Genomic DNA, 23,656 nt, shown 5'->3' with positions numbered 1-23,656 from the left:
CACCCTAGTACTGTGTCTATGTGTCTGTCTCCTCCAACAGGACGTGATTACCCAGTTGATAGCGGTGGAGACGGTCATTGCCCGCTCCCGCTCTCTGAAGGCCAAGTTTGGCATCGGGAAGGCAGAGCAGGGCGACAACGCAGAGGATCTGGAGAGGTACAGTAGGACAAAAGCAGCACGCCCTGAAATATTAAGAATATATTCCATTTAGCAGACACTTTTATCTAAAGCGACTTAGGCATGCATACATTCCTGGCATTGCAAGCGCCGTAGCGCTACCAGAAGTAATTTAATGTCAACCAGTAGGGCCAGATAGATCTGCAGAGATACAAAAATACCTATGGAGTTAAATGAAATCAATCCAACTACTTCAAACCTATCTATTTCTATGCAGGTCTATTTCTATTGAGATAAAATCTCTTTTGCAAGTGAGACCAATCGAAACCATGAATAGCTTAAGTGTTATCGATTCGGTTTTCAGACAGTGCTCTTAACTTCCCTGTAGATTCTCTCCAGCCCTACTCCTGATGAAACCAGCAGGCACATTTTAACCAACCCTCCATGCCCCTACTCCTCCATCCCCTCTGTTGTTCTTTTGTCCTCTCAAATCAAATAACATTTTATTCATCACCTGCTTCGTAAACAACAGACGTCGGCTAACAGTGAAATGCTTCCTTACGGGCCCTTCCCAACAATGCAGAGAGAAAGAAAATAATAGAAAAGTAATAACACGTTTGAGGGAGAGTTTGTTGTCCTCACACCACCCTGCCAGGTCTCTGACGACCTCCTAAAAGGCCAGGGGTTCCCAAACTCTCGCGACCTCAACCGTAGGCTGTTAATGACAATTTTCTTTCACATGGTTGGGGTCGTGAGAATTTTCAGATATCAAAATGGGTCATGGGCTAAACAAGTTTGAGAACCCCTGGCCTACAAGGAGGTCATCAGAGACCTGGCAGGGTGGTGCGAGGGCAACAACCTCTCCCTCACCGTCAGCTAGACAAAGGAAATGGAGGGCCAAGCACGCCCCCATTCACATCGACAGGGCAGTAGTGGAGCGGGTTGAGAGCTTCAAGTTCCTCGTATCCACATCACTAAGGATCTATCATGGTCCACACACATCAACACAGTCGTGAAGAGGGCACGATAACGCCTCTTCCCCCTCAAGAGGCTGAAAAGATTGGGCATGGCCCCTCAGATCCTCAAAACGTTCTACAGCTGCGCTATTGAGAGCATCTTGACTGGCTACATCACCGCTTGGTATGACAACTGCTTGGCATCCGACCGCAAGACGCTACAGAGGGTAGCGCCTATGTTAACTTTTTATTTTTATTTGGGGCTATTGCAGTCAATTGAAAAACATTTCTAACATTCTGATTGTCTTAACTCACCATCACATACTTTGAGTGTGGGGCTATGACAGTCAATTGCAAATGAGTCTGACATAATGTCTTATCTCACCACCACTAATGAGATGGGTATGCTTGATGCATGTCGCGTCGGAGCTTCTCAAAGTCAGAAGTCGTAGTCGACAGTGTGCACCTCATCTCTGCTGTCACATCCAACCTGGATCGATTTTTGGTTTTAATGCAAACGAGAGCACTCAATCCAGCTTCACACAGATTTGAGCTGGCGAAGGGTACTATGAGTTTTATGGTGCTTTCAAGATAACTGGGAACTTTGAAAAATTAGAGGTCAAATCATGACGTCAGTGATCTTCAGGTCGGAATGTTGGAGCTCTAGAAAGAGGCCCGAGTTGGAATTCCGAGTTGGATGACCGTTCAAAAGGATTTTTCCCAGTCAGAGCTCTTTTTTTTCCCCTAGTTCCCAGTTGTCCTTAATGCACTGAAGTCAGAAGTCTGAGATTGCTGAGTTCCCAGTTCACTTACTGATGCTGTGTTCTGTTAGAAACATGCTCAGCTGTGGGAAGGGGGCATGGTTCGCTTTTGTAAGACTCTGCAATAAGTAAGACTTTTGTAAGACTCTCCAATAAGAACTCTTTCCTCAGAATCCACTGATGCGGTTACGCATCTGTAGAATGTTTTTTATTTCCCCAGCATGCTTGCGTTCCGTTTCCCAAAGATGTCTATTGCATAGGCAAGGAGACATTTTCTTTTACTTTACACAGAAAGTCGTCTTTTTTTGTTTCTTTTTTTTTTTTTTACATCCATTGTGAATGACAGAAGTTCCTCTGTCAATGTGAAAAAATGTTCAACCCTCCCCCTTGCTAAGCACCAATCCTCAGTGTGAAATAGAACATTGTCATGCTCTGATCCCATATCACATAGTTTTGTGAACAGGCCTGCGTGCAGTGGATATGGTTTGATGTAGTTTACCATTGAAGTTACCTGCTGCAGTATATCTCAGTTCTGTGCTCAGGTCTTTTGCTGCCAGTTTCTCTCGGTGTATCATACAATGCTTCCATATGGCAGAGGGAGACGCATTCATAACTAGAGTGCAGAGGATCGCCTGCCTTCCCGCAGTAGATGGAGCCCCATCTGTGCAAAAGCCCACCATTTAGATCCCATGGAATCTGTTTTTGGTCAATATAGCCACGCAGCACACTGAACATCCCCTGTGCCGTTTCATGCTCGGGAGTCATGAGACGGAACAATATGTCCTCGTGAACAGCATCCCCTGAATTGTACATCTCGGCCCTTACAGCTAACGTACATTTGGAGAGCATAAGCTGGGGAGTTTGAGTCATTCAGTCAGAGTTTTCTCTTGATTGCTAGCAATAGCATAATTTCTTAATTTAGAAGTGTTATCTGACAAAGGTATTGATGTGAGTTTCTGTACTTCTCCCACCCCACACATTGTTTTCACCATATCAATTGCAGCCAGTAATATCAAAGTCTCTGCAATAGTGTGTGGTTTCATAGCATAGGGGGCCTAGCAATTCACCGTGGGAATGATTCAAGTGCAACAGTCAAGTGCAGCCTTTTCAAATGATCTAAGGGCACTCTGGTAGAGTTGTATCTTTTTAGATTTGAAAAATGTAGATTATGGTTAACCACGTTGCAATCATTTTCGGATACAAAGACGATATTATGATCATTTTGGGAGGGTATATACAGTTGAAGTCAGAAGTTTACATACACGTTGGAGTCATTAACTTGTTTTTCAAGCACTCCACAAATTTCTTGTTAACAAACTATAGTTTTGACAAGTCGTTTAGGACATCTACTTTGTGCATGACACAAGTAATTTTTCCAACAATTATTTACAGACAGATTATTTCACTTATAATTCACTGTATCACAATTCCAGTGGGTCAGAATTTCATATACACTACGTTGACTGTGCCTTTTAACAGCTTAGAAAATTCCAGAAAATGATGTCATGGCTTTAGAAGCTTCTGATAGGCTAATTGACATAATTTGAGTCAATTGGAGATGTGTCCGTGTGGATGTATTTCAAGGCCTACCTTCAAACTCAGTGCCTCTTTGCTTGACATCATGGGAAAATCTAAAGAAATCAGCCAAGTCCTCAGAAAAACATTGTAGACCTACTCAAGTCTGGTTCATCCTTGGGAGTAAATTCCAAACGCCTGACGGTACCACGTTCATCTGTACAGACAATAGTACGCAAGTATAAACACCATGGGACCAAGCAGCCGTCATACCGCTCAGGAAGGAGACTTGTTCTGTCTCCTAGAGATGAATGTACTTCGGTGCGAAAAGTGCAAATCAATCCCAGAACAACAGCAAAGGACCTTGTGAAGATGCTGGAGGAAACAGCCACAAAAGTATCTATGTCCACAGTAAAACGAGTCCTTTATCAACAAAACCTGTAAGGCCGCTCAGCAAGGAAGAAGCCACAGCTCCAAAACCGCCATAAAAAAGCCAGACTACGGTTTGTAACTGCACATGGGGACAAAGATCGTACTTTTTGGAGAAATGTCCTCTGGTCTGATGAAATAAAAATATAACTGTTTGGTCATAATGACCATCATTATGTTTGGAGGAAAAAGGGGGAGGCTTGCAAGCCGAAGAACAATATCCCAACCGTGAAGCACGGGGGTGGGAGCATCATGTTGTGGGGGTGCTTTGCTGCAGGAGGGACTGGTGCACCTCACAAAATAGATGGCATCATGAGGGAGGAAAATGATGTGGATATATTGAAGCAGCATCTAAAGACATCCGTCAGGAAGTTAAAGCTCGGTTGCAAATGGGTCTACCAAATGGACAATGACCCCAAGCATACTTCCAAAGTTGTGGCAAAATGGCTTAAGGACAACAAAGTCAAGATATTGGAGTGGCCATCACAATGCCCTGACCTCAATCCTATAGAAAATTTGTGGGCAGAACTGAAAAAGCGTGTGCGAGCAAGGAAGCCTACAAACCTGACTCAGTTACACCAGCTCTGTCAAGAGGAATTGGCCAAAATTCACCCAACTTATTGTGGGAAGCTTGTGGAAGGCTACCTGAAACGTTTGACCCAAGTTAAAAATGTTATAGGCAATGCTACCAAATGTTAATTGAGTGTATGTAAACTTCTGACCCACTCGGAATGTGATGAATGAAATTAAAGCTGAAATAAATCATTCTCTCTACTATTATTCTGACATTTCACATTCTTAAGATAAAGTGGTAATCCTAACTGACCTAAAACAGAGCATTTTTACTAGGATTAAATGTCAGGAATTGTGAAAAACTGAGTTTAAATGTATTTGGCTAAGGTGTATGTAAACTTCTGACTTCAACTGTATATATTTTTCTCAGGATTTTGGAGATTATCCACGACCCGTTTTCATATCAGGTAACCCCACATGGGGTCACGACCCCTAGTTTGGGAACCGCTGCTATAGGCTGTCTCATTGTGGTCGATGATCACGCCTACCACCGTTGTGTTGTCAGCAAACGTAATAATTGTGTTGGAGTCCACGCAGTCATGTTTGAACAGGGAGTACAGGAGGGGACTGAGCATCCACCCCCGATGGGGACCCCGTGTTAAGTTTGGATATTTGGTAACAATTACTCTAGGGAAAATGTTAGCTGTTGAGGTGAGTGCTAATGATCATATTTATTTTTACGTTTGCTCATATATTCAGCCAGGTCACTCGTGATACAAGTTAGTATTAAACGTCCATCCATATCTGGAGATGTCGGGAGATGAAGTGGAAACCGGCCACTAGGATAAACAGTGAGCGCTGTTACCTTCTTTTTTTAAGTTGGTTTCGGTTTTTCAAGTGCGTTAGGGACGGCGGATGAGCGTAAGCATCTGCCTCTGATTCCAAAGGTTGCGTGTAATTTTTTGGGGGGCCAATCCCTTACCTTAACCCTTACATTAACTGGAGTTAATGCCCTTAACTTAACCTTTAACACTTAAAAATTTGACATTTGGAATAATTTCCAAATTTGACGTTTGACAAACATGTAATTCTGACATGAGACCTATGAGAGCTGGTAGCATACAGTGCATTCCTTATAAATCTACCCACAATACCCCACAATGACAAAGCGAAAACAGTTTTGGGAAAAACAATTGCACAATAATAAAAAACAGAAATACCTTATTTACATAAGTATTCAAACTCCAATTATCATCCTTGATGTTTCTACAACTTGATTGGAGTCCACATGTGGTAAATTCAATTGATTGGACATGATTTGGAAAGGCACACACCTGTCTATATAAGGTCCCACAGTTGACAGTGCATGTCAGAGCGAAAACCAAGCCATGATGTTGAGGGAGTTGTCCGTAGAGCTCCAAGACAGAATTGTGTCGAGGCACATATCTGGGGAATGGTACCAAAAAATGTCTGCAGCATTGAAGGTCCCCAAGAACACAGTGGCCTCCATATTCTTAAATGGAAGAAGTTTGGAGCCACCAAGACTCTTCCTAGAGCTGGCTGCCCAGCCAAACTGAGCAAACGGAGGAGAAGGTCCTTGGTCAGGGAGGTGACCAAGAACCCAATGGTCACTCTGACAGAGCTCCAGAGATCCTCTGTGGAGATGGGAGAACCTTCCAGAAGGACAACCATCTCTGCAGCACCACACCAGCCAGGCCTTTATGGTAGAGTGGCCAGACGGAAGTCACTCCTTTAGTAAAGTCACGTGACAGCCCGCTTGGAGTTTGCCGAAAGGCACCTAAAGGACTCTCAGACATGAGAAACAAGATTCTCTGGTCTGATGAAACCAAAATTGAACACTTTGGCCTGAATGCCAAGCGTCACGTCTGAAAGAAACCTGGCACCATCCCTACTGTGAAGCATGGTGGTGGCAGCATCATGCTTTTGGGATCTTTTTCAGCGGCAAGGACTGGGAGACTAGTCAGGATCGAGGGAAAGATGAATGGAGAGCGCTCAGAACCTCAGACTTGGGTGATGGTTCACCTTCCAACAGGACAATGATCCTAACCACACAACCAAAAAAAACAGGAGTGGCTTAGGGAAAAGTCTCTGAATGTCCTTGAGTGGCCCAGCCAGAGTCTGGACTTGAACCCGATCTAACGTTTTAAGAGAGAGACTTTAAAATAGCTGTGCAGCAACGCTCCCCATCCAACCGAACAGAGCTTGAGAGGATCTGCAAAGAAGTATGGGAGAAACTCCCCAAATACAGGTGTGCCAGGCTTGTAGGGTCATACCCAAGAAGACTTGAGGCTGTAATCGCTGCCGAAGGGGCTTCAACAACGTACTGAGTAAAGGGTCTGAATACTTATGTAAAAGTGATTATTTCAGTTTTTTTCAAAAATGTCTAAAAACCTGTTTTTGCTTTGCCGTTATGGATTATTGTGTGTAGATTGATGGGGAAAAAACATTGAATTAACTTTAGAGTAAGGCTGAAACATAACAATGTGGTAAAAGTCAAGTGTTCTGAATACTTCCTGAATGCACTGTATGTTATACATGCTACTCTCCTTGACCTTCACTCGTGTAGTAACTTGGCCTACTCTTGACCAAAAACCCCTGACTTGTCTGATAATCAATCAATGTGATTTTGTTTCACTGAATCTCTGTCTGTATATTTGGTTAATTGATCTCTGGCTGGACAGGTGGAAGTGGTAGCTCATTTATTCATTTGCTCATCTATCACTGATCAGAAACATTTAGAATGCAACATTGTAGCCTAAATCAAGTGTATTATTTATTTATTGACTCACTTAGTAGCCTTATGTAGACCACAGGTTACTTTCCTATTGCCCAATCCCACTGAAACCCTAAATCCTGACTCCTGTCTCGCTTGAAAATTCCTAACCTTATTCTGTAATCCATAGGTTGCATTTTCAAAGCATGTCTCGCCTATGCATATTAATGCATGTCAAAATACCGCTATAAGATGTCTGCTCTGTCTTGTATTGCTGCCCGTATGAAAGCTTCCGTAGAGAATGTGTGACCAACAAACAGTATGAGAGTAGATATGGATCATGTTTTGTATAAATAGAGTTGGTCCCCGTTAAGATGCCTTGATATTTAAACAGTTCCCTCTCATCATCTCCCCGTTATTCATGAGCTGATCTGCTGTCTGTATAATCATCAACTCCACTTTGCCAAATAGGAGATATTCTGTCATTCGTTGGAGGTTATCTAGCAAGCTTTCAACTTTGGTCATTTTACTTTTGTTTGACTGCCGTTTACAAAGTTTGTATGATCCGACAACGCTATAGCCTACTCTGGGTGCGCTCTGTCAAGATACTGTAGCCTGGACCAACTGCTGAAATGTGCTGAATTAATTGAGGAACATGATAACACTCTGTATTTGTGAACGGCCTGTTTCTCAATTCACAACAATTTAATTGCCAATCAGTTTCACTTTCTGTGAAATCTTTACGTAGTGGCGCTGACAAGTTGGCGCAGCACCCCTCTTATTTGCGGAGAATCCTTGCACAGTCACCATATCTTGGTTTTGAACGCTTTAAATGGGCACTTCTGATTTTTGCTGTATTTCCCAGGACTCTCTGGTTATATGAATTATTCCCGGAATTGAAACTGTCGATTTTAGAGAAAATCCCCATTGCCTACCCTCACCACCTGGGGGCGGACCGTCAGGATGTCCAGGATCCAGTTGCAGAGGGAGGTGTTCAGTCCCAGAGTCCTTAGCTTAGTGATGAGCTTGGAGGGCGCTATGGTGTTAAACGATGAGCTGTAGTCGATGAACAGCGTTCTCACATAGGTGTTCCTCTTGTCCAGATGGGAGAGTGCGGTGTGGAGTGCAATAGAGATTGTGTCATCTGTGGCTTAGTTGAGGCGGGATGTGAATTGGAGTGGGTACCTCTTATGTACCTTCCATCCCGTCCTTCTCGCTTTATTAATATCACAAGCCGGCTCTTATTTCATCATACACCCTGCTCGGGGGGGGGCATGAGTAGGAATGCTAATAAATGTTTGGCAAACACACGTACTGTGTTGTGTGCTATATTAAAACTCCACCACCCTCTCCCCAGGCACACACACTGCTCAGATTGTAATAAGGGAGCATAGTATAGTGGGTGTGTTTGTGTGCATGTGCCTATCTTGGGAGTGAATAAGTGAGTGTGTCTGGAGTATCTTGGGAGTGAATAGATCCACCTGTGTGTGTCTGTCTGTCTGTGTGTCTGTCTGTGTGTCTGTCTAGGTATTTACGTACGGTGTCAGGTTCAGGTGCATTGAGAGAGTGAAACATAGATATACAGACAGACGGGGTTATATTAGGGAGGCACCCAGTGTTCATTTGTCCCAGGGGCCTCTGATGGCCCAGCCAGTCAGGCAGTAGAACCAGGCAGAGCCAGACTCATTTTGAGGACACTCAGAGCTGGCCTGGAACACCATGCAGCCACTAACCTGTCCCTTTTCTCTCCAACAATGAACGTCCTGTCTTGTATCCGAGATCCTGTGTCGAGGGAGAGGGATGCGTTCCAAAAGGCTGTAGTTTTCACATGTTGTGTACTGTACTGTAGCTAGTTTTACAACCCCTTATCGTTATTCTGTTGGTAAAAGTACAATTGCATGTCTTTTAAATATAATATACCTGCTTGTGTTTTCTGACTATGCTCCCCTGAAATGAACCTCTTCCCCCATCTCCTCTTCTTCTCGCTCTCAGGTTCGTGAGCTCTCTGCTGGAGGAGCCTGAGGTGTCTGTGATCGGAGCAGGACGCGGCCCAGCCGGCAGCATCATCCACAAGCTGTTTGTCAGCGCTCAGAGGGTAAAGCACACCTTCTCAAACTGTCACCACCATCCAGGACACACACACACTTGTACAAACATGCACACCGTCTCCCACTGGAGCCTTTCCTAAATCCTGGCATCACAGGATATCCCGCCACCACTATCGGCTCACCTGCTGTCTGTCCAACGGCCCAGGCAGGAGATGTTATGTTCCCCCTGACTGATTCCCCTCCTACAACCCCACTCTTCTTCCAGGCCCTGAGGGGCTCCTGGGCATGCTGCCTGAGTAACAAAAAGCATGCTGCTGCTCGACTGTGTTCTAATGTGTTCACTTATCACTACTTTCTTCTTGCCGCTTTATTAAACCGTTTTACTTGCTTAAGTTAAGTCACTCTTCTTGCATATCACATAATGCAACTCATACCAAGTATGATATACCGTAATTTCCGGACTATTAAGCGCACCTGAATATAAGCCGCATCCACTGAATCTAAAAAAATATATATATTTTGAACATAAATAAGTAGCACATGTCTATAAGCCGCAGGTGCCTACCGGTACATTGAAACAAATTAACTTTACACAGGCGTTAACGAAACACGGCTTGTAACAAAAATAAATAGGCTTTAACGAAACACGGCTTGTAACAAAAATAAATAGGCTTTACGAAACACGGCTTGTAACAAAAAATAAAAAATTAGCAGTAAGCTTTACCGGTAGTTGTCTTTTTGCACTGAGTCAATTCCTCACGCTGCTGTTTCCAACGTCTTATCATCGACTCATTAAGACCAAGCTCCCGTGCAGCAGCTCTATTTCCTTTTCCAACAGCCAGATCAATCGCCTTCAACTTGAAAGCTGCATCATATGCATTTCTCTGTGTCTTTGCCATGATGAGGGTGACAAAATGACTACCGTAATCAGAATGATTGGAAGTTTGAGAGCGCTCGATTTAATCTAAACAGTAAACAAAAAAGTTGTTTGACCTTAACCCGTTTGGCAATTTCATTGGTCAAATGAAAGCTTCATGCCGCCAAAAAACTGAGCACGTCACAGAATGTGGTTTTTTTTGGAGAAAAAAAATTGAAAGCGGGAAAAATCCATATATTAGCCGCGTCATTGTTTAAGCCGCGAGGTTCAAAGCCTGGGAAAAAAGTTGCGGCTTATAGTCCGGAATTTACGGTAAACTTCTGTCAAGAAATGGCTTCGTGCAATCTGACAGATAAAGATCCAGGGTCTGTAATTCCCTCTTATGGTAATTAGGACAATTAAACACATGTCTTGTTTTATTCAGTCTGATATGATTTGACAAGCAAGGAGAGAGACCCCTGGACCAAATGACTTTCTATTCTGTGTTGCATGTCTTTCTGAGTATACTCTGACTGGATAGTCTGAGATGATCAGTTAAAAGGCTCTTGCAATGATAGATTACCTCTCGCATTGTGCTGTGTAGTTGCACCTGTATTGGTTATGAAAGTAAGTGTATGCTTGGCTGTAACACATTGAAGTACAATGCCTGGTTTGGTCTTGGCACATCCAACGACGCATACATTTGTTTGTTCAACGTGAAAGTTAGTTAAAGCCAATAAATGTGTCTTCTTCCCAGAGTTCATCAACAGATGCAGTCCCTAGTCCCAGATCTGTTCCTTTAGAATAATTGCTAGTAAAATGCAAACAGGGAATGAATGCTTGTCTTGGCTCTCTCCCCTGTGCCTTGTGTTGGAGGATGAAACGGTGCGAAAAAATAGTTAGATTTCAGCAATCTCTCACTCCCTCAATCACTTTTTTTTTCTTTCACCCAGCAAGATGTCGGAGTGTTAAATTACAGCCTGTGTTTTGCCAAGCTCTCAAAAGAAAGCTAGTAATTATCTCGAGCACATGTAAATCAGATGAAATCATCAGCCAATCAAATGAGGTGAGTTTCTTGGGAAAGAGGGAAAGAGAGACACAGAAGGGAGGAGAGATGTCCTGCCCCTCATCTTACCCATGTTACCAGTATAAGACTAGAGCACTAGTTTGATTGTTGTCTGATTGCAATGCCGCTTGCTTTGGCTTGAGTGCGTATGCTATGCATGTGATGCGTTCGGTGGGATGAATGTCATGTCTTCTCAAGCAGAACCTAATCCTCTTAATCACCTGACTTTGTGTTGTTTTGTTGTTTGTTCTTCTGTTTGTTATTTTATGTTTTTTCGTTCTCTCCATCGTATTATGTGTTTTTTGTCTCCTAACGCTGCTTGCCTCTCACCCATGTCAAGCTCGCTGACTACAGCAGTGATGAGGTAACCACTAGCAACCCTCCCTATCCCCCCTTCACACCCCTAGTTCATCCCCCCCACCCTAGCTGCCTCCACCTCCCCAGTCCATCCATCCAGCCCCCCATGCCCCTCTCGACGATGACTTCTCCCTCTTTCTACCTGCAAAGCAGTGCTGCCACTGAGGTTCAGGCTAGCTGAGGGAGGGATGCAGACAAAGATTACAGTTATTTCTCTGGTAATGGTTTGGAAGAGTGAACCGCTGCAATTTCCAGACCTCCATAACACAAAGGAGAAGCACAGGGTTCCTAAAGCGATGCCACTTACCGTGTTTTTAACCTCCCCTTGACCTTTTTACCTAACCACCTTCCCCCTCTTCTTCTCCTCCTCCCTTCCATCTATTCTTCTAACCACCTATCTGTTAGTGTAGATCTAATCAATTATTTTTGTTGTATGTCCATTTGCTCTCATTCTCTGATGGGTCTGCGTTGATAAACAAGTGTTTTCTGGTGGATGTGGAGGTTGGTTTATAATAGACTAGTTTTAGCCTGCTGGTTTACTATGTATACTATGTTTACTAAGGAGTGGTATGTCTCTATACACTGGGTGCACAAAACATTAGGAACACCTGCTCTTTCCATGACATTGACGGACCAGGTGAATCCAGCTGAAAGCTAAAGTATGATCCCTTATTGATGTCACTTGTTCAGTCCACTTCGATCAGTGTAGATGAAGGGGAGGAGACAGGTTAAAGAAGGATTTTCAAGCCTTGAGACAATTGAGACATGGATTATGTATGTGTGCCATTCAGAGGGTGAGTGGGGAAGTCAAAAGATTTAAGTGCCTTTTGAACGGGCTTTGATAGTAGGTGCCAAGCGCACCAATTTGTCAAGGGTTTTTCATGCTCAACAGTTTCCCATGTATATCAAGAATCCTACGTATTCTTCAGATATACTACATATTCTATCCACATAATGTCTAAACATGCCATCACATACATATATAATTATACTCCGGACTCTGACATTGCTCGTCCTAATATTTCTATATTTCTTAATTCCATTCTTTTACTTTTAGATTTGCATGTGTTAGATATTAGTGCACTGTTGGAGCTAGTAATACAAGCATTTCGCTACACCCACAATAACATTTACTAAATATGTGGATGCGACCAGTAAGATTTGATTATGAATGGTCCACCACCCAAAGGACATCAAGCCAATTTGACACAACTGGGGAAGCGTTGCCGTCAACAAGGGCCAGCATCCCTGTGGAACGCCTTCGACACCTTGAGTCCATGCCCTGACAAATTGAGGCTGTTCTGAGGGCAAAATGGGGTGCAACTCAATATTAGGAATTTGTTCCTAATGTTTTGTACACTCAGTGTATACATTTACAGTAGGTTAGCGGTATCCTGCTGTTTAGTATGTACACTCAGGAGTGGTAGGTTGCTCTTTTCTATCTGGTTAGTTATATACTAGTTTTAGCCTGCTAGTTTACTATGTAAGTATTGGAGGTTGCTGTGATGTGTTTGATCCCTTTTGGCTTTAGATCTTAGCGTCACGTAGCTTTCTTGTGTTGCCATCCCTCCAGGGCTATGCTGTGCCCCACTGAAAACAAATGCATACATTGATCTGGAAGCACACACCGAATCGCTCCAATCCATTAAATGTGTTCTCCTTTCCTCGCCTTAGACAATAGTTTGGGAGATGTGGGAAGGCATTTGTTAATTTGTAATCAGCTTTCTAATTCATGTAATTTGTTCCTGCTCAGTAAAAATAGATTGTGTTAACATGCTGCTGTCGTTTTCCAGTCCAGCCGCTTTCACTTGCGCCAGGTCTGATCACTGTCAAGGTTGTTTCATTCCCCCAACGACTTAGAATATGGAGCGATAGAATGAGTTGTATGTATGTTTTTCTCAGTCTCGCGTGTCACACTCTGTTATACTCACATTGTAAAAGTGTAGTATGTGTTAAGGTTCTGCTTAGACTGCCTAAAAATATATTGTGTTCCAGTTTCCACATTTTATTGGGCTTTTATAGAAAGTCTAACGTGTGTTGGGCCCTGCATTCTCCATTTTGTGCCGGCCTGAATTTTAGCCACTTTGGTTGCATTTAGACAGGCAGCCTAATTCTGGTCTTTTTTCCACTAATTGGTCTTTTGACCAATCCCATCAGATAATTTTCAGAGCCGATCTGATTGGTCAAAATACCAATTAGTGGTATTAGAATTGAGCTGTCTGTCTAAACGCAGCTGTTGACTCCTCCCATCTGTCTGCCTCGCCCCCCACAGGCTGCCCTTTTGGCTCCATTGGATGAAGACACAGGACGTGGGGGTGGAGCTGATGACAAAAAGCCAATGGGAGGTGCCAGTGTGCCAGACTTCCCTCCCCCTGCAGGGCGTGAGATCCTGCTGCGTACGTGTGTCCCGCGGCCCGCGCCCTACTCCAAGGCCCTCCCCCAGCGTCTCTTCTGTGTCCTGATGAGAGAAGATTTCAGGCTGGCTGGGGCCTTCTCATCCGACACCTCCTTCTTCTGAGAGAGGGAGAGAGAGAGAGAGAAAGGAAGGAAATGGAGAGAGAGAGAGTGAGGGGCTAGTCTGGAAGATGAACCAGGGAGTGTTGGTGGGAGGTCAGGAGGGCATTTGGGATCTCTGGTCAGTGACTCAATCAAGGCTGTGTGCATCCCGTCATGGGTGGAGCTATGGGCGAGTATATGGTTTGTTCCAAAGCCACATGACGGAAAGCTCCACCCATCTCAGGGCTGGCACCGTCTCAAGTGTCTCCTAGGAGGATCGGAGAAACAGAATGGTGGGCTGGCAGGCAGCGCTTTCTTATGAAATCATCGCACTGTGCAACGACTCATATCAGACTGTTCGTTGGTTCCCGGAGGGCTACCAACGACTATTTGTTGATTTAGACTATTCCGTTATTTGGGGTTTAAATGAAAAACAGACTGTACTCAACTGGGAACTGAACTTACTATGATGGTTGTGTAGTAAAATAAATCTCATGCTTTTTTGTTGCGTAGCTCTAACAAAAAATATACTAGGGGAAAATAAATGTACCCTTGTATGAAAAAAAAAAAAAAAAAGGCGGGGGGGGAATAAGAGTATTCCCCTTGACCTATCTCCCTGAGTGGTAATATATTAGGACGCTAAATAGCATATCATGTATTAATCCCTGCCACTTGATTGTGATCGTTTGTGGCTCTCCAGTGTTGCCCAATCAGTTATTGGTTGAAGACCATCTCTTAGGCGCTCACAATGCTCTGTCTGTTCTGTAGCCCCAGACACTCTCACGCTGCCCATCGCGCTCGTACTGTATGCAGTAATTAGTTACCACTTCTTAAAGCATTTCTCACTATAATAATGCTTATTGATATACATGCAATCACCGTAGGTTTTCCCTTGTCACCTAAATATATTGAATCTTAGTTGAAAGTGCAATTACATATTCTATATTGTAAAGACGTAGCCTTACATATAGCAGCAGAGAGAAAGGTGTCCTTGTTAATGTTGTTAGTGCTGTTTCTATGAAGAAGGATGTTAAGTGCTGTTAATTGTTAAATTGCTGAGTAATTTTACTTAAGTCAATGCAGACAACTTTTCTACTTTGTCAGTAGTTGACTGAGGGGGTGGATTCAAACTGTGGAGCTAGCCAAAGTCTGTACATGTCACGTGAGTGTTGGTTGTAAACATCTCCTAGTTTAGTCCTGTTACATTGGTAAAAAAATAAACATTTTAATTTGACACTAAAATGTATAGTATTGGTATCTGTGATTGGTATAACTATTTCACATTTTTGTGCACTTTTTTTCTTAATTGCGATTAATCACATTGTCTGAAAGCATTCAAAATCCACTGGAAAGATCTCAAATAGATAATCTACTGTATACAGCTAAAAACAACAATGCAATGTCAAAACAGGTTGACATTGAGGTAAAAGAAAGTGTGATTATCAATTTACCACATTTTGTTTAATGTTACTTTGGGCAAAATCAAGGCGTCAATATTCTTGTAATGCTTTTTGTATCAATCTTAAAGGGTAGGTAGCATAAACGTAACATACTGTATGGATTTGCATTAGTGTACACAACAAAAGTCCCAATGCAAAGTTACACATCACTCTCCTAAAGTTTTTATTACATAAAACCAATCAGCAATCCGAATGTCATGTCAGAAAATGTTTTTCCGGGTTGCGGTGTAATATCGAGGACCCGGCAAGCCAGCCTATTCCTTATAATGTAGCACTGAATAAGTCAGCCAGTTGCTATCAACACCTACCTTATAGCTACATTAAAGTAAACCAAAGTTTTGGAAATACATAACGCCATCTAACCAGTTATCAAAGAATGTTAACTTCATAAATCTATCTTAGCCAGCCAGCTAATGTTCGCTTTTTAGCCAACTTGCTATTAGCCTAGCCAACCACCAAGGTTATGGTCGGCAACTACTGGAGACCAGCTAGAACACAACTGAAACATAACCGCAAATAAAAGCAAAGCGCAAGCAGAGACTTACAGATTGACCGGGGCCCATTCTTTTTAAAAGAGTGCAAGCTGAGAGCTACCAAAGCGAGGGGGAGGCAGGTGCTTCACTGGACTGAGGAAGAGTCAGGGAAATCCAATAGCTATATAGCGAGAAAAATCCGAAATGGATAGATTCCAGATGTCAGTCAGCTGGGTGGAAGGTGGAAAAAGTCCCGTAGCCAATTTCACAGCGAACATGAAAAAAGTTGAGAAAACAAAAAGCAAAACAGACGAGGTACTACACAATTAGAGCAGGAAGGTAGGATTTTTCTTTCATTTTGAGCCCACGGCAAGAAGGCACCAGAGCCTGCCATGCTAACGGGTTACCATTAGTTAACACAGCCACAAAGTCCGTGAAGAGCTTGAGCTAGCTACCGAGCTAGCATACAAACTTGGTAGCATGGAGTAGATCCTCCATATGACGTTGAGAAATAGCGCATTGTGGGTAGTTTAGAAGATATCTGAATAAGTTAATAAATATGTAATAACCCAAAAACATAACTGTTTACTTTGAAGTAGCCAGATCGTGACTACAATAAAGTCTTTGACCACACTGTGTTGTTACATTGGTGAGTAAATACTCATATTTCCTACACTTCAAATTACAGCTAAATGCGTGCAAATGCAGAATTTGCAATTAATCACATCAAATCTTTTGGCAGCTCTAGTTCCCTCTGTCAGTACTCTCGGTACAACACATTATGGGAAGCTGAACTGAAGAACTTAAAATCACGCCTGACAAGGCAAATGAAAACCGTGCCTTGCTGTAAACCCCACCTTTCACAGCTGATAACACTGAGGCTCAGATTCATCACTTGAATTTTTCCGCTCTTCATCTCGAGCTGAGCAGAACAGAACGATCCATGCCACCATCTTAAAGGTCCAGAGCAGTCATTCTGAGTCCCATAAAAAATCGGCTTTTGAGTGACTAAAATATCACGATAATATTTTTGGTGGGATAGAAATGCAAAAAATTTGAGAAAGTACTTTTTCTCTCATGGCTAACTACTAGAAGTTTGAAAAGACAGGCTGAGTTGGTGGGGAGCTTATATTCATAAAACACCTATTTCTATAAACTTGGATGCAGTGTTGTAGCAAATGTGGTGATAAACAAAGCAACTCAAACAACATTGAAATTGCAGGAATGATGTACTTTTTATGTTTACATCTCCCGTTTGGCATGTCCCTTGTGTTGCAATTCACAGAAAGCACATGACAACTGCATCAGAGTATTGAATGAACCTCCCCCCTTTTGTTTCATGCTTGTTGAAGATCTAGCTAGCCAGTAACTAGCTAACACTAGACACAGATGAAAGGGGAGACATATAAGTATCTTTGCCATAGAATTATTATTATTATTTGACCCTGCTGGTCATCTATGAACATTTGAACATCTTGGCCATGTTCTGTTATAATCTCCACCCGGCTCAGCCAGAAGAGGCCTGGTTCCTCTCTAGGTTTGATCCTAGGTTCTGGCCTTTCCAGGGAGTTTTTCCTAGCCACCGTGCTTCTACACCTGCATTGCTTGCTGTTTGGGGTTTTAGGCTGGGTTTCTGTACAGCACTTTGTGACATCAGCTGATGTAAGAAGGGCTTTATAAATACATTTGATTGGTCATAACCTGTCATAAGACTGTCATGACCCATATATTTACACCTGTTATGACATACAGTTGAATTCGGAAGTTTACATACACTTAGGTTGGAGTCATTAAAACTTGTTTTTCAACCACTCCACAAATTTCTTGTTAACAAACTATAGTTTTGGCAAGTCGGTTAGGACATCTATTTTGTGCATGACACAAGTCATTTTTCCAACAATTGTTTACAGACATATTATTTCAGTTATAATTCACTGTATCACAATTCCAGTGGGTCAGAAGTTTACATTGATTGTGCCTCTAAACAGCTTGGAAAATTCCAGAAAATTACTGGTGCACCTCACAAAATAGATGGCATCATGAGGGAGGAAAATGATGTGGATATATTGAAGCAACACCTCGAGACATCAGTCAGGAAGTTAAAGCTTGGTCGCAACTCAGTCTTCCAAATGAACAATGACCCCAAGCATACTTCCAAAGTTGTGGCAAAATGGCTTAAGGACAACAAAGTCAAGGTATTGTGTGGCCATCACAAAGCCCTGACCTCAATCCTATAGAAAGTTTGTGGGCAGAACTGAAGAAGCGTGTGCGAGCAAGAAGGGCTACAAACCTGACTCAGTTACACCAGCTCTGTCAGGAGGAATGGGCCAAAATTCACCCAACTTATTGTGGGAAGCTTTTGGAAGGCTACCCAAAACATTTAACCCAAATTAAACAATTTAAAGGCAATGCTACCAAATACTAATTGACTGTAAACTTCTGACCCACTGGGAATGTGATGAAATAAATGAAAGCTGGAATAAATCATTCTCTCTACTATTATTCTGACATTTCACATTCTTAAGATAAAGTGGTGATCCTAACTGACCTAAGACAGGGAATTGTTACTAGGATTAAATGTCAGGAATTGTGGAAAAACTGAGTTTAAATGTATTTGTCTAAGGTGTATGTAAAATTCCGACTTCAACTGTACATTTTGGTGGGATAAAAATAAATAAATGTGGGATGCATGCCAGCAAAGCCACTACACAACACTAAACAATGCATTAATTGAACTATAACGGTGACAAACGGTGCCCACAAACTGTTAGGGCCTACATAAGGAGTCCCAACACCTTACCACTGTTACCCCTCGCTATCAGCGGAGCCTCATTTACTGCCTTTAGAAAAACATAGTTGATATGGCTGACCTGCTTAAACAAATGTGGTTTCTACTGATAATTGAGATGTACAAACTATGGCATAAGGGGACGACAAGCGGATAAGAGGCAATCTGTAATTTCGATTAAGACATTAATGAGCGAGCTAGGACAGACGTAGTCAATATAACTATTTGTTCAGCACTTTTGAAATGTACAGCAACAGAATTCAGAACACGGGCCGTTCTTACAGTGTTCTCCCTGTACACCAAGTCTGAACTGTAGGATAAATAAAGGGGGCATAAAAGCAGACAATGAAAGCTCTTACAATATTTGATGATTACATTTCTCAAAAACAGGTTATAGGCTACATGTCAGAACAGTAGGCAAAATTAGGAGGTGAAAATAGACCAAATTATTAGGGTGAGGCACATGGGCTACTAACAGTTTACTACACAACATACACTTAGTATTATTTTCTTAGCTACAGTATACATATCTCCCTGGCATATTACATAATTATTAAGCAGCATTCAATACATTTTCAGACTCACCTTGTTGTGCTGTTCTCACTTGAACAGGAAGGTGGCGCGGCAGCCCTTCGTGGGCAAATTTTGTCATCAAACTTTGTCGTCAAAGTGTGGCATTATCTGGATTTATGGTGCTTTCAAGACAACTGGGAACTCAAAGAAGAAAAAAAAGTTCAATCATGATGACGTCAGTGATCTTCAGGTCATAGCTCTAGAAAGAGGCCCGAGTTCCGAATTTACATTTCCGAGTTGGATGAAAGTTCAAAACGTTTTTCCCAAGTTCCCAGTTGTCTTGAACTCACTAAAGTCCGATTTTGCTGTTCCAAGTTGTTGTTTTGAGCACAGCACAAATCATGCTTCATTGACAGCATGGCCAATGTTGAATGTTTATCATTTTAAACTAGGAAAAGAGACCCTTCATCTTAGACTTGGGACCACACAGCCACTCCACTGAATAGAAGGCTAATGATTGCTTTGCAATGCTTGCAGTTAGCCATACTGATTCCTTCAGAACCACTCATTGTTGAATTTGGGATTTTCTAATTGTTGTGTAATGTTTATGTCCAATTGCCGATGAGCACCGATACGTTTTATCTATAATTTCTCTTCATTATTTCTCTTCATATGACAAGGATTTAAAAGGATTCGCAAGTAGATTGTCGACTTGATTCATGATGACTGCTAGCTAAGATTTTGAAAGTATGATGTTGACATGATCAGTCCAATCAAAGCTACTGTAGATATAATGTGATTTGATGTCATTTTATCTGTGGCCAATGACCTTGAGCCTTCTTGGATGGGAACTTCTAATGTAACTCTATGACTTCACCCATGGCGCTTGAATTTACTAGCTCTACCCTTATACTTGAGGGTGATGTTGAGTCCCCATGAGTAACAGAACACTGAGCCAATCACGGCGCAACGCTCTGTATTCTCTGCTGGCTTGCCCCACCACCACAGAAAGCACTGAGCTAGGCTGAAACACCTGCATTTTGGAGCTGCCTTACTCAAGAAAACAAAAAGAGACCATGCTTGTATGCGGCTTTATTAACTCAATGATATATATATATATATATATATATATATATATATATATATATATATATATGTGACACGTATTAATGCCAAAATAACATGCAAAACAGAAAAGCTCCCAAAAAAAACATGCCAACTGGTCGTCACTGGTCTGAATACTTTCCCATTGCACTGTATTTTACCAAGCTACCAGTTACTTCACACTGGAAGAAGTTAAGCTACACTAAAGTTATCCTTAAGAAAAATAGAGCTTTTAACTAAAGCTACTTTAAAAAAGTAGTTCACTACATCCAAACTACTTAGTGAAAAATTATCATATTTGAAATTTCATTGACTACTAATTGCAAGAACAGAACACTCTGGAGTCAGATGTTAACAGAATGTGCAATTTAGCCTATTAAACACAAAAACTAGGTTTTATCTGACTGGATAAATAAGGAAAGGAATGTGCCTCCAACTTCTTAAACCTAAGTTGTACCCCTGGCAAAATGTGCTGTACTTTAATTACTAGTTGAACTACATGTAGTTCACTACTCCCTTACATTGCAGCCAAGTCTACTTCGAGGAGGTGTACTTCCAGGAGGCGCTTGCTCTTGTCCACCTCTCCGGCCTCCTCCAGCTTCTTTTTCGTAAAGAAAAAGGACAGAGGTCTCCACCCCTGTTTCAATTACCAGACACTGAATAAGGAAACTGTTAAATTCAGTTATCCCCTGCCTCTCATACCCACTGTGATCGAACAGATGCACGGTGCTCAGTACTTTACCAAATAGGATTTACACTGTACCTACAACCTGGTGCGCATCAGAGAGGGGGATGAAAGGAAGACCGCCTTCAGCACCGGGCACTACAAATACAAGGTAATGCCCTACGGCCTGAAAAATGCACCCTCTGTGTTTCAATCCTTCATTAATGAGGTGTTTAGAGACATGTTGGGTCACTGTGTAGTGGTGTACATAGACAACATCTTGGTGTACTCCACTACACGTGAGCAACATGTCTCTCATAGCAGGTCCATTTTGGAGAGGCTGATAGGGCATCACCTGTATGCCAAGGCGGAGAAGTGCCTTTTCTTTCAGCAGGCGGTTTCCTTCCTGGGCTATCGGATATCCACGGTGGGAGTGGAGATGGAAGAGCAGAGGGTCAGTGCAGTACGGTCGTGGCCTGTTCCATCCAACATAAAGGCGCTGCAACGCTTCCTAAGTTTTGCCAACTATTTCAGGCGCTTCATTAGGGGTTTCAGCACAGTGGTAGCCCCTCTCACCCCCCTCCTGAAGGGAGGTCCTAGACAGCTGCGCTGGACTGAGGCCAACGAAGCCTTCCGTGCACTCAAGGAACGTTTTACGAACGCACCTGTTCTGACCCGTCTCTGCCCTTCATCGTGGATGTGGACACCTCCGAAGTTGGAGTAGGGTCTGTTCTGTCCCAACGCACTGGATCGCTGCCTAAACTCCATCCATGCGCCTTCTACTCACGGAAGCTGTCTCACGCGGAGCGGAATTATGACGTGGGGGATCATGAGTTGCTGGCCATCAAGAAGGCGCTGAAAGCACGGGCTGGAGGGTGTCAACACCCATTCCTTGTTTGGACGGAACACCGGAACCTAGAGTATATTCGAGCAGAGGCTGAACCCGCATCAGGCCAGGTGGGCCCTATTCTTCGCCACGAGTATACCACCTCAGTCATCGGCTTCATCAATAAGTGCATCGACGACATCATCCCCACAGTCACCGTACATACATATCCCAACCAGAAGCCATGGATTACAGACAACATCCGCATCGAACTAAAGGCTAGAGCTGCTGCTTTCAAGGAGCGGGACACTAATCCGGACGCCTATAAGAAATCCCGCTATGCCCTCAGACGAACCATCAAACAAGCAAAGCATCAATACAGGATTAATATTGAATCCTACTACACCGTCTCTGATGCTCGTCGGATGTGGCAGGGATTGAAAACTATTACGGACTACAAAGGGAAACCCAGACGCGGGCTGCCCAGTGACCCGAGCCTACCAGACCAGCTAAATACCTTTTATGCTCGCTTCAAGACAAGCAACACTGAAGCATGCACGAGAGCATCAGCTGTTCTGGATGACTGTGTGATAACGCTCTCAGTAGCTGATGTGAGCAAAAGCTTTAAACAGGTCAACATTCACAAAGCCGTGGGGCCAGATGGATTACCAGGACATGTACTCAAAGAATGCGCGGACCAACTGGCAAGTGTCTTCACTGACATTTTCAACCTCTCCCTGAATTAGTCTGTAATACCTACATGTTTCAACAGACCACCATAGTCCCTGTGCCCAAGGAAGCAAAGGTAACCTGCATAAATGAAGGCTGGTCATGGCCCACATCAACAGCATCCTCCCGGATACCCTAGACGCACTCCAATTCGCATACCGCCCCAACAGATCCACAGATGACACAATCTCAATCGCACTCCACACTGCCCTTTCCCACAAGGACAAAAGGAACACCTATGTGAGAATGCTGTTCATTGACTACAGCTCAGCGTTCAACACCATAGTGCTGACGAAGCTCATCATTAAGTTAAGGACTCACCTCCCTCTTCAACTGGAAACACGACTCCAACACCACCATTACGTTTGCTGATGACACAAAGGTAGTAGGTCTGATCACTGACAACGATGAGACAGCCTATATGGAGGAGGTCAGAGAACTGGCAGTGTGGTGCCAGGACAACAACCTCTCCCTCAATGTGAGCAAGACAAAGGAGCTGATCGTGGACTACAGGAAAAGGCGGGCCGAACAGGCCCCCATTAACATCAACGGGGCTGTAGTGGAGCGGGTCGAGAGTTTCAAGTTCTTTGGTGTCCACATCACCAACAATCTATCATGGTCCAAACACACCAAGACAGTCGTGAAGAGGGCACGACAAAACCTTTCCCCCTCAGGAGACTGAAAAGATTTGGCATGGGTCCCCAGATCCTCAAAAAGTTATACCATCAAGAGCATCCTGACCGGTTGCATCACCGCCTGGTATGGCAACTGCTCGGCATCTGACCATAAGGCGCTACAGAGGGTAGTGCGTACGGCCCAGTACATCACTGGGGCCAAGCTTCCTGCAATCCAGGACCTATATAATAGGCGGTATCAGAGGAAAGCCCATCAATTTGTCAGAGACTCCAGTCACCCAAGTCATAGACAGTTTTCTCTGCTACCGCATGGCAAGCAGTACCAGAGCACCAAATCTTGGACCAAAAGGCTCCTTAACAGCTTCTATCCCCAAGCCATAAGACTGCTGAACAACTAATCAAGTGGCCACCAGACTATTACATTGACCCCCCTCCATTTGTTTTGTACACTGCTGCTACTCACTATTTATTATCTATGCATAGTCACTTCACCCCCACCTACATGTACAAATTACCTCCAACCTGTACCCCCGCACACTGACTCGGTACCGGTACCCCCTGTATATAGCCTTGTTATTGTTATGTTATTGTGTTCCTTTTTATTATTTTTTACTTT

General features: G+C 43.1%; 1 protein-coding gene across 1 annotated transcript in view; it reads left to right on the top strand.

Moving 5' to 3' along the window:
- The window catches only part of rab3gap1 (RAB3 GTPase activating protein subunit 1), a 48,381-nt gene extending 33,291 nt beyond the window's left edge, over positions 1–15,090 (top strand). Inside the window, exons 22-24 of the mRNA XM_029711349.1 lie at positions 41–156; positions 9,018–9,120; positions 13,625–15,090. Of these exons, the coding sequence (XP_029567209.1) occupies positions 41–156; positions 9,018–9,120; positions 13,625–13,870 (465 nt within the window). The 3' untranslated portion in view covers positions 13,871–15,090. The remainder of the gene's footprint in view (positions 1–40; positions 157–9,017; positions 9,121–13,624) is intronic.
- The last annotated feature ends 8,566 nt before the right edge of the window (positions 15,091–23,656 follow it).

Source organism: Salmo trutta, chromosome 24 (assembly GCF_901001165.1).
Source record: "Salmo trutta chromosome 24, fSalTru1.1, whole genome shotgun sequence".
In the NCBI taxonomy this organism is placed as follows: Eukaryota; Metazoa; Chordata; class Actinopteri; order Salmoniformes; family Salmonidae; genus Salmo; species Salmo trutta.
This window is presented reverse-complemented; position numbering and strand designations above follow the sequence as displayed.